This window comes from Geospiza fortis, unplaced genomic scaffold (genome assembly GCF_000277835.1).
Source record: "Geospiza fortis unplaced genomic scaffold, GeoFor_1.0 scaffold279, whole genome shotgun sequence".
Taxonomy (NCBI): domain Eukaryota; kingdom Metazoa; phylum Chordata; class Aves; order Passeriformes; family Thraupidae; genus Geospiza; species Geospiza fortis.
In genome coordinates, this window is record NW_005054352.1 from 2,485,559 (window position 1) to 2,499,868 (window position 14,310).

The 14,310-nt window shown below is 36.9% G+C and overlaps 1 protein-coding gene across 2 annotated transcripts in view; it reads right to left on the reverse strand.

Moving 5' to 3' along the window:
• Positions 1-12,380, reverse strand: part of FAM172A (family with sequence similarity 172 member A) — a 245,456-nt gene extending 233,076 nt beyond the window's left edge. Inside the window, exons 1-2 of one of the 2 annotated variants that reach the window (XM_005423415.2) lie at positions 12,285-12,380; positions 1,887-2,012 (exon numbers count right to left, since the gene is read on the reverse strand). In XM_005423415.2, coding sequence (XP_005423472.1) covers positions 1,887-1,947 — 61 coding nt within the window. In that variant the 5' untranslated portion in view covers positions 1,948-2,012; positions 12,285-12,380. The remainder of the gene's footprint in view (positions 1-1,886; positions 2,013-12,284) is intronic. The other variant, XM_031058939.1, reaches the window with a different exon arrangement.
• Between the last annotated feature and the right edge of the window lie 1,930 nt (positions 12,381-14,310).

Here is a 14,310-nt window from a genome sequence, read left to right on the forward strand (position 1 = left end):
AGTTCACTTTACATTCATTCCAGCATCCATGATTGTCACCAACTCTTCCTTCTGAGTGCTTCCACTGGGCAAAGCTGGAGGAGCAAAAGCCATCTGGTATGGTTGCTGAAATACAACATCTTTCCAAAAAGTACTACGGCTTCTCAGTATCTCTGCAGCATCTAAATGTCTATATAACACCAGACACTGATTGGATGATTCTAAATCTTTGTCAGCCACAGCTCACTTTTACATCACATCTGTTTAACAGCAAGTCCCCTGAAATCCAATTCATGCAAGCAATTACATGTTTTCTTGTGCACTGTCCTTTGGAAATTCTGCAGAAGCTCCTTTGGTTCTCAACCAAATGATATGGAAAAAGAAAAGAATTTTGTCAAAGTCTCCCACAACACGATCTAAAAAATGTGTCCTTTCTTTCATTGTACTTTGACAAGATCAAGGTAGCAAGTCTTTAGCACATCTTTCTCTCCTTGGTGAGGAGACTCCAGTCACACTGCGTCCCTAGAATTTAATTTCACTTGAGTTTCCATACCATCTTACCATGATCTATTTTGAGATGTATTTACACAGAAGTGTCACTTACTATACAACAACAACAAAAAAAATAAAATCAATCTCCTGAGTATCAAGAACTATAGTATATGGAGTATATTATGCTTACTCACAATAGGTACAGCTTGTCATGATTTACAGCTTTCATCAGTCACTAAGGACAACTGCACCTGCTCTGAGCTGAAACCACTGAACACGTTCACTTTCTTCTTCTGTAACTTTTCAAATTAAAATTATCTAAAGTGTCTTACAACTTTGTGATTCTTTCCAAATCTGATCTACCATTCTTACCTAAGGTCTTCGACTTTCCAACTCAATTTGAAATAGTTCAACAGAGTTGAAAACTGAGTGATCTGCAGGAGACCTTCTATAGCTAAATGGAAAATCACTCAATCACATCATTAACACGAATCCTTAAAGATAATCAAATTAGTGCCATATATTAAATGGGAGTTCACTTCCAAAGCTGAACTACAGCTTCCTCAAAAGATACTAATTGGACAGAATTGGCACAAAGTTTTATAAAAGCACTACACAGGTTTTCACCAAATACTTCACAAAAACTCTGTTGCAACTGAAGAAACGCCATCTATCATCACATGTAAGGGAACACTTTCTAATACAATGCTTTCTAATAATGCTTTGATAGAAATCCAGGATGTACGCTTGAGTGGCAAGCTATGTTACTTTTTTCTCCTTTGAAAGACAATGTAGAATACAACAAGCGATGCAAACACTTTAAATCAAGATTTGATTAGTTTATTTGTAGGTCTAACCAACTTCCTGTACTTCCAAAGCTGAATGCCACTATCTAAAACATGCATTTATGTAAATTACTTTTACCCCTAAGTCATTTAGATCTGTTTATTTTTCAAAACATACAAAGGGAACTTTATAAAACCAATATGGATATCAATGTCCTGAAAGCCTTTTCTCTTTTAGCATTCTAGTCCGAGAGCTTTTTAAAAACTGTAATATGGTTGTATAACTATAAAACAAAAGCATCACGCAAATTAAATCAAAACTTCTGAAAACTAAGAACATAAAAACCAGTCAACTTTCTAAAAGGACAATTATGAACATTTTAAAAAGCAATGAAAAGTTTATTCTGTTACTCCTTATCATATATAATTATGCTTTATACCATCTTATGAAAATACTGATAAATGGACACATTATTAGACAATAAGCAGCAGCACAGGTGGACTAAGAGCCTCTTCTAGTACTGTAATTCCCAAGCTCTAACTTATAACTATATAATATTATTTTCCTTTCCTAAACAATAATTTCTGAAATGTCAATATATGGAAAAAAAAGGCAAAAAAGACTCATACCCTTTAATGCAGTGGTCTTCTCTTTTTCATCTGGACCTCCTTGCTGGAGCTGAGCCATCATTTACCCAAGCTATGAACAAACTCTGAAATATTGAGATAAATGTAGATTAATATTCAAAGGACGATCTGAAAAAGAACAAGAGTTGGAAATTAATAAATTTACTGACTTCTCCTTCAACAGCTCTTGTCTGCTACTGTTTACACTACCAAAAAAAAATTCTGATTATTATAAGCCCAACGTCTGACCAAGTTTGGGTAAAGATTCAAGTTCACAAGAATGAACAATACCTCTCCCTAATGCTAAAAGTACTTCTACCTAATCAAAACTACTTCCTTCATGATTCTATGTAGCATCAGTAAACAATAAGCCTTTTACAGAAGTGCAACACCTGCAAGTCCAAAACAGAAGATACAAGAAAAACAAAAGACAATCAACAGAACTTCCACAATCTTTATGGATTTTCTTTTAGTTCAATTAACTCCACTTTGTTGTCACTACTATACTATATAGTTTTGTTTTAGTAAAGGTACATGAAGCACACAATTTTACGCCACTCTGATTTCCACAATACATTACTGGTATTGAAATGCATTTGTATTGTAAATGTATTAAAATATAAAGGTACATTTGTCCAGCTACAGAACAAATCTCAGTGTATTCAAGACAAGACCTTACATACAAAATCTATTTCCAAATTTCTCCTTCTGCAGAGAAGGCAAACCAGACATTCAAATCCACAAACTCTTTCATCTTGAGTCTGACACCAAGGGAGTAAACTACCAAGTCACAATTGCTTCTTCTTTCTCAATAAAAAGACTTCAGTGCATTGAACTCTTATTCCCTTAATCTTTTTTTGGTTCTTTGTTTCATCTGTCAGTCATTACCAACTTGTTTTATTCTTCCCCCTCTTGTACTTCATCATTGATGAGCTTGCATGAACTCTATTGTAACTTGTCAAAACAGTAACAAGATTCACCAACTGTACTATTGGCTCCCTAACACTTAGACCTGCAAGAAGGAACGCCAAAATGATTAAGTAACAGCAGTTCATTCCATAGACAGCAGAAAAAAACAACTTAGCATAATAAAGACTACTTTTCTATTCTACATAGAGAAAACCTATTAAACATTTTCTTGTATATTAAAGGAGCAATTGTATATTGTATATTAAATACAGCAATTTTAAGGAGGTGTTAGTTATTAACTAAGGAGAGGGTTTGAAGGATTGTTGTGATTTGGTCTTTTAAACCTGTGGGTCTAGGAAGTCCAATAATCAATTTTACAAGTTGGAACCATGGCAGACTTTGACACCTTCCTTTGTAAAGGTTATTCAAACAAAGCTGATGGGAAACACCAATACACTTTACAAGAGTCTTTTAAAGACACAACTTCAAATTAGTTGGAAAGGAAAGGTCTGTTTATGCTGAGTACTTCATAAATTATGACATGATTCAGTTAAAATGTGCATCTTTTGTCCAACCCTTCAGTCACCACTCATAACAAAAGCAATTACAAAAACAAAAGCAAAACCACTGAGATTTTTTGTGCATTTTCTAGCCTATAATGTTGTCAATGTAAATATTAATAATTATTAAATATTATTAATAATACGATTATGTAAATATTTGTGATTCAAATGTTGATTCCCACACATGGATGGTATTAAATATTTTCCTCAGATGCTTCCAAGCAGTCCATAGAAAAAAGACCACCAAATACAAAATCTTGTCCATCTTGTTTGTACATTTGCAGCACAAACCCACTATATTGTACATAATAGTATATTCTAACAAATTCCAGCATATTCTAGTAAAGCATATAGAAAAGAAAGTAATTTCAGTTTAAATTATGCAACGTGCTAAAAAATGACAATGGTAGTGTTTTGTAATAGCCCAGATTGAGTGGTTCTCCCTATACAACATTCAAAAATTCGTAATTTGGTATAAGTAAGTTAATGTGGTTAACAATATACAAACAGGTCCTCAAATATTTGTTGTTGGCCAAGAGAAGAAACATAAAATCTATCTGAACAGATTTACCTTGGAAAGTGAGACCCCACCCCCTGATCAAATAAATCAGGGCAGAGACCAGGAATCTTTGCCATTCTTGTCTCTGCCAGGGATACCATTCTTCTTCCTTTATCAGATCAAGATCCTGCCACTGAGTAGATAACAGTTCAACTGCAAAGCTAAAAGCACCAAAATAAATAAATCTGAATTTAGCCTTGAGAGACAGAATTTACAATTCTTTTTGACAAAGTAAAAAACGGTTACAGCAGCCAGTGGAGGCAGGACTTGATATCATAATGAGGATGGAACAAGTACACAGTATGTTATGCATTGTTTCTGTGAATACAGGATGTTTTGGAATCCCTCAGTGATACTTGTTTAATTAACTAAGAGAATAAATTACTTGAGAGTTGGATTTCTGTTCTTTGACAGAGAGGTGCCAAATCCACTACTGATGGTACAAAAATAAACAACGGAAAATTATGAAATTCTGAATGGTTCCATATAGGCAAACCAGGAATTGTAGGCATTAATTTCAAACTGCAGTTTATTCCAGATATTAATTTCAAATCCCAGAACTTCAACTGCATATACTGACCACTTCACATAATTCCTAAATGCCATTAAGTTTCTTGTAATAAATACAGACTTTAAATGTGTTATTTGTATTGTATTGATGTTCTTAAATGTCTTATTCATACAATTACTTAGATTAGTCTTTTGAAAACACCTCTGAGGGGATTTTTTCATTGGCTACATACAGCAAGCATGCTTCCTAAAGCACAAGTTACTATTTCACCTGAAGAAATAGTTACAGCAAATAAGTTTATGCGTATTTACTTGTATGTACCTTGCTTATGCATGAAAACTTACATATTCTGACACAAAGTATCTTATACACATTCTGTGCCTCTTTAACTCCGCCCCCTACAATACTTAAAAATAATTTGACACAGAAATATTCTGGTTCCATGGTTTCACATGAGCCAATGAGTCTGCATTTTCATTATATCCCTGCTTATGTAATTACAGAAACTGGTAGACTCAAAACAAATGGTCAATAAATTAATTTTTTAAAAACACACACATACATATTTCATTTTGTTGTCTGTAAAGTGGTATTGGAAGCTTGGACTATAGACCTTGTGATGGCATAACAGTTGTACTTTTAAAATCAAACTGATACCATATGACACCATATCATATCCATACACATGATACACATACACAGGTTTCACCATATTTAAAATACTCTTCATTGTGCAAATGCAGACAGAAGTGTGACAAAAAAAATATTTTGCTCTAAATTAGCAATACCTGAGGCTAAGTCAATATTACAAATACTCCAAAGAAAAGCCATAAATTACTGTAGCATTAACAACAAGACAGAAAAAACCACACAAGTATCTTCAAAAAGCACAAGTCCTTCAGGCTTATATGGATACAATGAGGAGGTGTTATCAGAATGCTCCTTTGTACTGCACTCCTTTATTAAAATATAATAGAATGAGAGTCTTACTCTTTGTAAACTGACATCCCAAGCAAGCTAGGAACAAGTATGGGTTAGATCTGTATAATGTGGCTGATGACCGATTAAGACCAGTTCTTCTTCAAAGAGATGACTGGGTGACAGTTTGCCTCAAGTCCCTAGTCGGTATTGTCTCAATAAAGCAAAAAACCCAATAATTTATCTTAGCAGTATTTTCTCTCTAATTAGATTTTATCTTTTCCCACTTTAAGGGCACTACAGATGGCACCAGTACCTGCATCAGTTAAGGTTGTAGTTCACTTTCTCTCACTTAAAAGAATGTATTTTTAAGGGCTTATTGGTTTACCCAACTTCAGCTCTGAAAGGCTATTATTTCCAGTCTGCTTCAGATTAAATGGTTTTGAAAATGTCTGCCTCTTGTATAAGAAGATTCAGAGACAGCATCTTGTAGTCGGTTCTGATGATGTTAATGAGCAGCTATAGCACCTCCATGTTAAAGACAGCATTTCTATGTTAGAGATCAGAAATTTAGGATCAGAGGACCAGCTTAGTAGTATGTGCTTCTTGCCATTAATTACCCTTAAAGCCTGTCCCACTCTGTTGAAGTTAAAATGGCCTTTCTCATGCATTTAATTACTAAGACTTACCGGAATTTCAAGAAACTTTACCTAGTTGTCCAGAGCATGTTCCATACCACTGCAAAAGGCAGAGGAAAGATGCACAGGAAGGGATTAATAAATGCTAGAAGGGCAGAAGTAACCACTTAGAATACAAAGAAACTGGCAACAATCCTTAAATCCCTGAATCTCAGTAGATCTGTGTACACTACCAAATGGTGGTAGAAATTGCTAATAAAGTACACAACAGCATCTGCTCTAAAGTTTGATATAGTAGCACAGCAACCACCTTCCAGTTTTATTTACTCTGTAAATTCAAACAATGGATAACTAGGACCCACATGCATTAGCAGGATATGTCAACAACTCATTACACCAAGCAGAGTCAACCCAACTCCACACATTAAGATTTTAATGATTTTGGTTTAACTTCCTTGAAATGCTGGAAACTACCTTCATAAGCATATCCATATTAACACAAGCAAAAAACCATGTCAAAATAACAGAAAAAGAGGCAGCACAATCTCAACATAGCCTCTGTGATGTTGACAATATAATGTTATATCAACGAAACACAAAGACAGAAATTATAATCTGCAGCAACAGCTTTGAGTACTTGCACTAGTTTTCTCTGGGAGAGTCAGTTTTCTTCATAGTAGCTTGTAGGGTTTGGATTTGTGCTGAAAACAGCATCATTAACACTGCTGAGCAGTGTTCACACAGCATCAAGGGCTCCCCCTGCTTCCACGTGCTGCCCTACCAGCAGGCAGGCAGGGGTGCACAAGAAGCTGGGAGGGGACACAGCCAGGATAGCTGAGACCAACTAACCACACGATGACACACAGCAATAAAAACTTGGAAAAGAAGAAACAGGGAATGTGTGGAATGACGGTGTTTGTCTTCCCAAGTTACCATTACACACGATGAAGCTGTGCATTCCTAAGAATGGCTAAGTATTTGCAACTCTTTGCTTTGCTTTGTTGGTGTGCACAGCTTTTACTTCTCCTATAAAACTGTCTTTATCTCAGTCCATGAGTTTTCTCACTTCTACCCTTCCAGTTCTTTGCCCCATCCACGGTTTGGAGACTAAAGGTGCAGCCAGAGGAACGACTTGCCCACCTACTGTGGCTAATTCACAACACAACAATACAGTCCTTTCTTAAATATGCGAACTATCAGTTATTAGGTATACAGGACCCTACTTCTGTTGAGCTAAACAGACAATTACCTAACGAATCAGGCCATCAACTCTGGGGACAGAAAAAGTGGCCCAGGTAGGAAGGAGAATGCTGCCCAGAGAATCCTATTCAGAGGAGAAATTTGCAGGTGACTTGTACCCAATGCCTGAAAGATAAAATGTTTGCAGATAACCTCTTTTTGTATATTTCTCATTTCCTGGGCAGGAAATTCAGCCTGGATTCCTGCTTTAAGAAATAAAAAGAACCTTCTTTAGCTTTCCTAATCTCAGCACCTGAAATTAATGGACACTGATGACTAAGACATTAATTTCAAGATGCCTTCACCATCACCTTCCTCTAAAAAGTTGGAAGAAATCCTTAACAAACAGCAGATGTGAGGGAAAATCCAAAGAATTAATGTTTATGAAGAACTAATATCCCACAATTGAAGCATCAGGAAAAGTCCATGTAATATGCAATAATGCTATAATTAGTGGGTGATTTCCTTTCCATTATTTCATGGGCCTATATCTCAGCTGATGAGGACAGGAAAAAAAAAAAAGAGACAATAAAGCAATTTGGAAAACAGTTGTGTGCTTATTTGTTTATGCTCCTTATTTACAGAATAAGGTTTTCCAGGCTGTGTACATTACAAGGAGTTAGGAGGACTTGGTAGAACATTACTTCATAACATAGCTGAAATTGCCCTGTGATAGTTTATAAAAAAACTGTTTGGATGAGATTTAGATGCTTGTACTTTGTATTGCTGGTTTTAATAGGATTTTGACTTGAAAGATGAAGTGGAGAAGACAGACTCTCCACAGCCTCATCTCTGCACATACTAAGCAGTTACAGGACAAAGCCAGAAATTTTATTTTTTTTTTATCATCTTTTCCCAAGAAATCCCATGAGTCAGTTGGGAGAGAAATATGCCTCTGAACAGAGAAAAACTTGAAGACTATTAATAGAGTCTTCTCTTACGAGAGACACCAAAGTAATCTTCCAGAGTGCCACAGAAGAAAGAGAAAGAAACTGGAAAACTCTAGGGAAATGGTTTCTGCTCAGGCCACCATCAAAAGCTGCTAAAAACCCCTAGACATATGCCTATGTGTCTAGTACTTTAAAATTCCTTTTTTCCCCTCTCCTCCTTTGCTCTTCAGTAACAGCACAACTTTATGAAGGATTGTCTGCCATGAACTGAAGACTCCTGAAAAGATTACATGCAAATCAGATGGAAATGCTGTGCATCCAGGTCTGTAGCCCAGATCTTTATAAAAAGCAAGGTATTTGTGATTCTGCCTCAGACTGTGCTGAGAGGTGCACTAAAGGAGGTAAAGAAAGGTAAGAAGCACATTCAGTTTTCTACAATACATCCGTTTCCTCCAACATCTTCTGGAATGCGCAGATGCAAATATATATCACCACCTCACCTGACTACTCTGCATCTAATGCAAATACTGCAGACAACACAAAAATATACAAAACAGATGAACACTATGTAGAATCAGATCATACACAACTGAAAAGACCACACAGGGCTACTGAAGACATCAGTTCATCTTCAAGTTATCTTATTTCAGAATCAGATTAAAAAGCCCAAATCCCCATAGTGTACATACCTCTTCTTTGTGGCAACGTCTGCCTCAAAAGATCTGCCATATAGCTCTTCCCACAGCTTTTCTTCCTGTAGAACACTTGCTTCTTCAATGTTTACGATTTCTGCAAGCTTTACTAATATAGTACCTCAACTGTCTTTGCTCTGCCCCCTGCCTGAGAGGCAGCATGCGCTATATGGCCAGCTGAACCAAGTACTGCTTAATTTCAACTACCTGGCAAGCAAATAGCCCTGCGAAACACCTGCAGCCTTCAGATTTGCTTCTGCTAGATTGTCATAATGTAGCACTACAACATAGATATATACATATATTATATATAATTTGAATAACGTAAATACATTATTCCTTTTAGCTCAATATTTAAATAACTTGATATTTTAATTCTGACTTCATCAAACTTGCATTTTGAATTTTCTTCCATACCAGTACATCTTTTCTTTCATGAAACATTAAAAAGAACAAAAATTAAAAAGAACAAAAATTAAAAAGCAATGCAAGTTTTATTTTCTTTACTGGTTCAGCTTTAAAAACTAAAAATACAATATTTATATTAAAAATATCCCATCAAGTACCTGTCAGTAATTGCAACCACACTTATTTACACAGTTTGCTACTGCCTGATCTACAATCTTGCTGTATCTGTCCAGAGCCAAGCCTGACAAAAAGCTGTAACCACAGCATCATGGAGTAGTCCAGGCAGGAAAAGATCTTGGGCAATTATCTAGTCTCCAACCTTCTCTTGGACCTTATTTCACTAGGTTTTAACAGGGTTTTAGATCAAGTAAGCTATGGTGCTGCCAAGATGAGGCTTAAATATCTCCAGTGAGGGAGATTCCACCATGCTTTTCAGAAACTTACTCCAAGATTTCCTTTTCCCTCCACTGAGATGAAATTTCTGCTCTCACTATTCATCCTTTTGAGCAGAAAACAGCTTCTCTTTCGCAGCTTCTCTATCTCCTATGTACTGGATGACTGATGAAACCTCTCCAAGCTGCCTCTCCACTGAGGTGCTGGAACATGTACACAGGAAGGCAGCAAAGCTGGTGAAGGGTTGGGAGCACAAGCATTATGAGCATTGCCTGAGGGAGCTGGGCATGTTTAGCCTGGAGAAAAGAAGGCTCAGGAAGGCCTTCTTGCTCCCTACAACAACGTGGGGGTTGGGCTTTTCTCACAAATAACAAGAGAAAATGGTCTCAAGATGCACAAAGGGAGGTTTAGATCAGATATTAGAAAAAATTCTTCTCTGGAAAGGCTGTCAAGCACTGGAACAGGCTGCCTGGGGTAGTGGTAGAATCACCATCCTTGGAGAGATGTACAAGATGCGTGGATGTGGCACTTAGGAGCATCATTTCCGGTGGGACTTGACAGAGCTGGGTTAACAGCTGAACTTGAAGATGTCTTTTCCAACCTAAACAATTTTCTTGAACTTCTCTCCAAATGTTGAGCTCTCTAACATGCTAATCATCCTTCCAACATGCAAATCATCCTGGTGGCTATCTGCTTGATCTTCTCCAATTTTTCATCAATATCTCTCTTGAAATCAGGGGACAAACCAGACACAGCAACACAGCACCGCAGCACATCTCCTACCAATACCAGAGAATCAATTTGACTTCATTGACACAAGGGCACATTGTTCAGTTTGCCATCCAGCAGCACCCCCAGCTTCTTTTACACACAAAATCTCTGCCAGTCATACCACAGCCTGTTTGCTGTTTGGGAATTATACCATTGTCACAGCACAACTTCACACTCTTAACTCTGTTAAACCTTATGCAATTCCTCCCAGCCTAGTCTTCCTGCATGATAGATTACAGATGTCCACAAATGCAGATGATAATTATGACAATTATCTGGCCATTTCATTTGCACCTTTGATTTGAAAGCCAGAAGGAAAAAATATGGACCAAGTGCTCTCTTTTTATTTTCAATCCTGTTGCCATACATACTCATACTTTTACTTTCCATGCTATAAAGGAAAATCCTTGAAGAAATTAAATTCTACTTGTTTGATGAACTACTTCAATGAGGCTATACAGATGCATCTATGGGACTGGTTTAGCCTTAAGCCTAAACACTGTCCTAGCAATAACCACTAAAAGACATGGGCTAAAGAAACTTCAGTCATTCTAAACCAACATCGCAAAATTCTTTGTCCATTTTGTTGAAAACACTGTATTTCCTACCAGTTTGAAGGAATCCCTACTAAGGAGAAAAACTGTCTTTAATTTTTCTAAGTGCAGAATGTGATTCAGCAGGGATCAGCCATGTACTGCCTAATACAAAGGTACAGATAAAAGCAAGAGAAGAAAGACATGGGGAGATGCAATCTAGTTTGGCAAAAAAAAAAAATTATAAATTCCTCATTTTTTCTTGGACAGTTCACAGTTTCAGGCCAGATAGTCCCTCAAAATTAACAACATCCTCTTAAACAGAGGCCTTCTATTTTCCTCGCTACCAGTCTCTAAGACCAGTAATTTATATTTAACTACAGCAGTTCTTACAGAAAGGCATCCATGGCAAAATTCAAGTTATTAAGAGCTAAACAGTCCATCAATTGCTGTGATTTCTGAAAGGCTAGTCACTGTCCTTTGTGCTTTATTTCCAGTTTCAATTACTTTGGCTTCAGGCTTCAGTCACTAATTATTGCTACACCTTTTTATGTTAAGTTTTCTGTGTTTCCCTTACATGATTAGACACCACAGCCAAGCCTTATCTCTTTCTTCTGGTAAACTAAACAAGCTTAATAGAGTCTCTTTCTAAGAAATTTTGATTCTAACCCAAAGTAAGTTTTTCCAGTTTCTCTGTTCCATTCAATTTTTAAAATCCCCGTTGATTGCTGTTAAACATAAGTTCGAAATCAGAATAGCATGGTAGCTGAAAAATATAATAACTACAACAGTGTTTATTGATAAGCAAACTGTAACTACAGGAAGAGAGTACAGAATGCATTGAAATTATTTTACCTCTATGTCATCTTTTGATCAGACAGATAGTGTCTCACCCTAAGAAGTCATGAACAACATATGTTTTTACTAAGGACTAACGTTAAAATACTTTACGTCAGTCTCTACAGCAGCTGATCATATTGATTCCCAAGGAAAAAATTAATACAATTAAAGGAGAGATACATTAAAAGGTGTGCTGAAGGGGAAAATTATAAAGCAGCATCAGCCCCACTGAGCACAACGGACTCCTGAAAAGCATGTTGTAGGCAATATAAACATTTTCTCAAATAACTGACCATTTTCAAAATATGTGCTAAAATAGCACTACCTATAAAGTATCATTGTGTAAACAAGAATTTTTTTTTCTGTAATTAAATTAATGCTGTACTGAGCACTACACAGTCACATTAGCAGTATACACACAGGACAAAATGAATCTTGAAAGTACTATATCAACTACAGAACAGCAAGCAAAAATATGCTGCAAACATACACACAATAATGTGGCTAACCCGCTAATATTTTAGATTTTTAACCTACCTCAAAATGAAAGTGGAAGAAACATTTCAGTTGCAACAGCTTAAAAATGCAACATAGGGCAAAGAAGCAAATATGGTCTGTCCTAAATTCCTTGTGCTAGAGAAGAAAAAAAGGAAAAAAAGATCTTAGATAAACCAAAATTTTCAGACTCACTATGTTTTGTTTCTAAATGGCACTGTATAAAGGCAGGTGGAAAACAGATGGAAAATAATTTGACAAAACCCCTACACCAAACAGCAACAAAACCCCAAATCTTGTGAATAAAAGATCAGCAATGCTAGACAAAATAACATACTCCCTTGATGTACATGAAGTTTAGCAGACTTCATAGAAATTTGGAAGGTGGATCAAAAAATTTGACAAAGATTAAAAAAATGGGGAAAGGACGAAGAGAAAGAACATGGTCCTCAGAGACAATCAAAACTAACAGAATCCCAAAATGTAAGCAGAATAGATAACTATTTGAACTTAAGACTCAAGTGCTTTAAAACCAAGCCCAGAATAGTATAGAAATACTAATTTTATATTTCTGGTAAAGTATGTCTTAACTAGCCAGGTGTTTAATTACCCCAAGGATAAGGTACAAACTAAATGGAAAGCAATTACCTACTTATGTTCATAGGTAAAAATTACTCTGCTTCAAAATATTCCTCACTCCTGCAAGAATCAGCTGGAGCAAATTTCTTCCCCCCAACAAATACACCTTTTCTCTTAGTGTCTCTGAAACTTCACAAAACACAATACTATTTCAAGCTAATAGAGCTTGGAAAGGGAAAAATCCAAAATTTAGAAAGAATAGGAACTATTTTCTAGACTATATATGATGTTTCCCAGTCGTTTAAAATGAGACCTGAAGAAACAAAGCAGTGAAGATCCTTTCAATGACATCCTGCTTTAGGAAAAGCATTGCCTCTAGGTGGAGGGACATGATCTTTTTCCTCTACTCTGCACTTCTAAACACATCTGGAATACTGTGATGGTTTCAGATGTTCCAGGTGCAATATAGACACAGACACTCTGAAGTGAGACTAGCAAAGGGCTGCAAAAATGGTTAAGGGCTTGGAGCATCTGGTATCTGAGCACAGGCTGAGACAAACAGGACTACTCAGCAGGGAGAAAAATCAGGGTGGAGTGGGAGGAGTATAATCAGTATTCATTAAATGCCAGAGGAGACAAAAGACCACTGAGCTAGTCTTCCCATTGTTGTTCAGTGAGAAGGTAATATACAACTGGACATTTAAACATTAAGAAAAACTTCCTTAACCTAATGGGGCTCAAAGACTGGAGCAGGCACCCAGACAGGTGTCAGAGACTGAAATATTGTAGTTTATGACTTAAACATTTTACAAAGGATTTTTGTCCATTACAACTGTGTAGTGAAGCTGCATCAACAAAGCTGCACCAACAAAGCTGCATCAAAGACCACTGCATCCTGTCTGGCTCCCTAGGCTGAGCCCCCAGACTGTAAAGTAATTTAAGATAAAAATCATACCATTTTTAGGTCTGGGCTGAGGGAGAAGACTGAGCCCCTAGACTGTAAAGTAATTTAAGATAAAAATCATACCATTTTTAGGTCTGGGCTGAGGGAGAAGAATACTTCCACAGGAGGATGAAGCCCAGCAGCTGCCTACTGAGATCAGGTTTGTACAGACACTCCCCACCCCACCAAAAAAGGAGGAAGAGGTTTTGGGTGCATGGTAAAAAACCTCTGGTCAGAGGTAACAAACACCCATCTTCTTACTCAAAACTGGTTCAGTCACAAATGCCACATCTATGGGACATTCATGTCAGGGGCTGTTCAGGGGGTGTCATGGTCCATTAAATGTCCCCTTAATGGTTCCCCAGACCCTGAACCAGAGCACTGCATATGATGCAAAATTATACAACTGATACACAGTCCTACAAGGGAGAGGGTCAAACTTGCCCCCTCAGCGTAGGTACCTGGGCACCCCCACCAGACCCAAATGTTTATTAATCTATTGGATCCTATTCTTTGTCGGAGGGGGACCCTCACAACCTAGAAGAC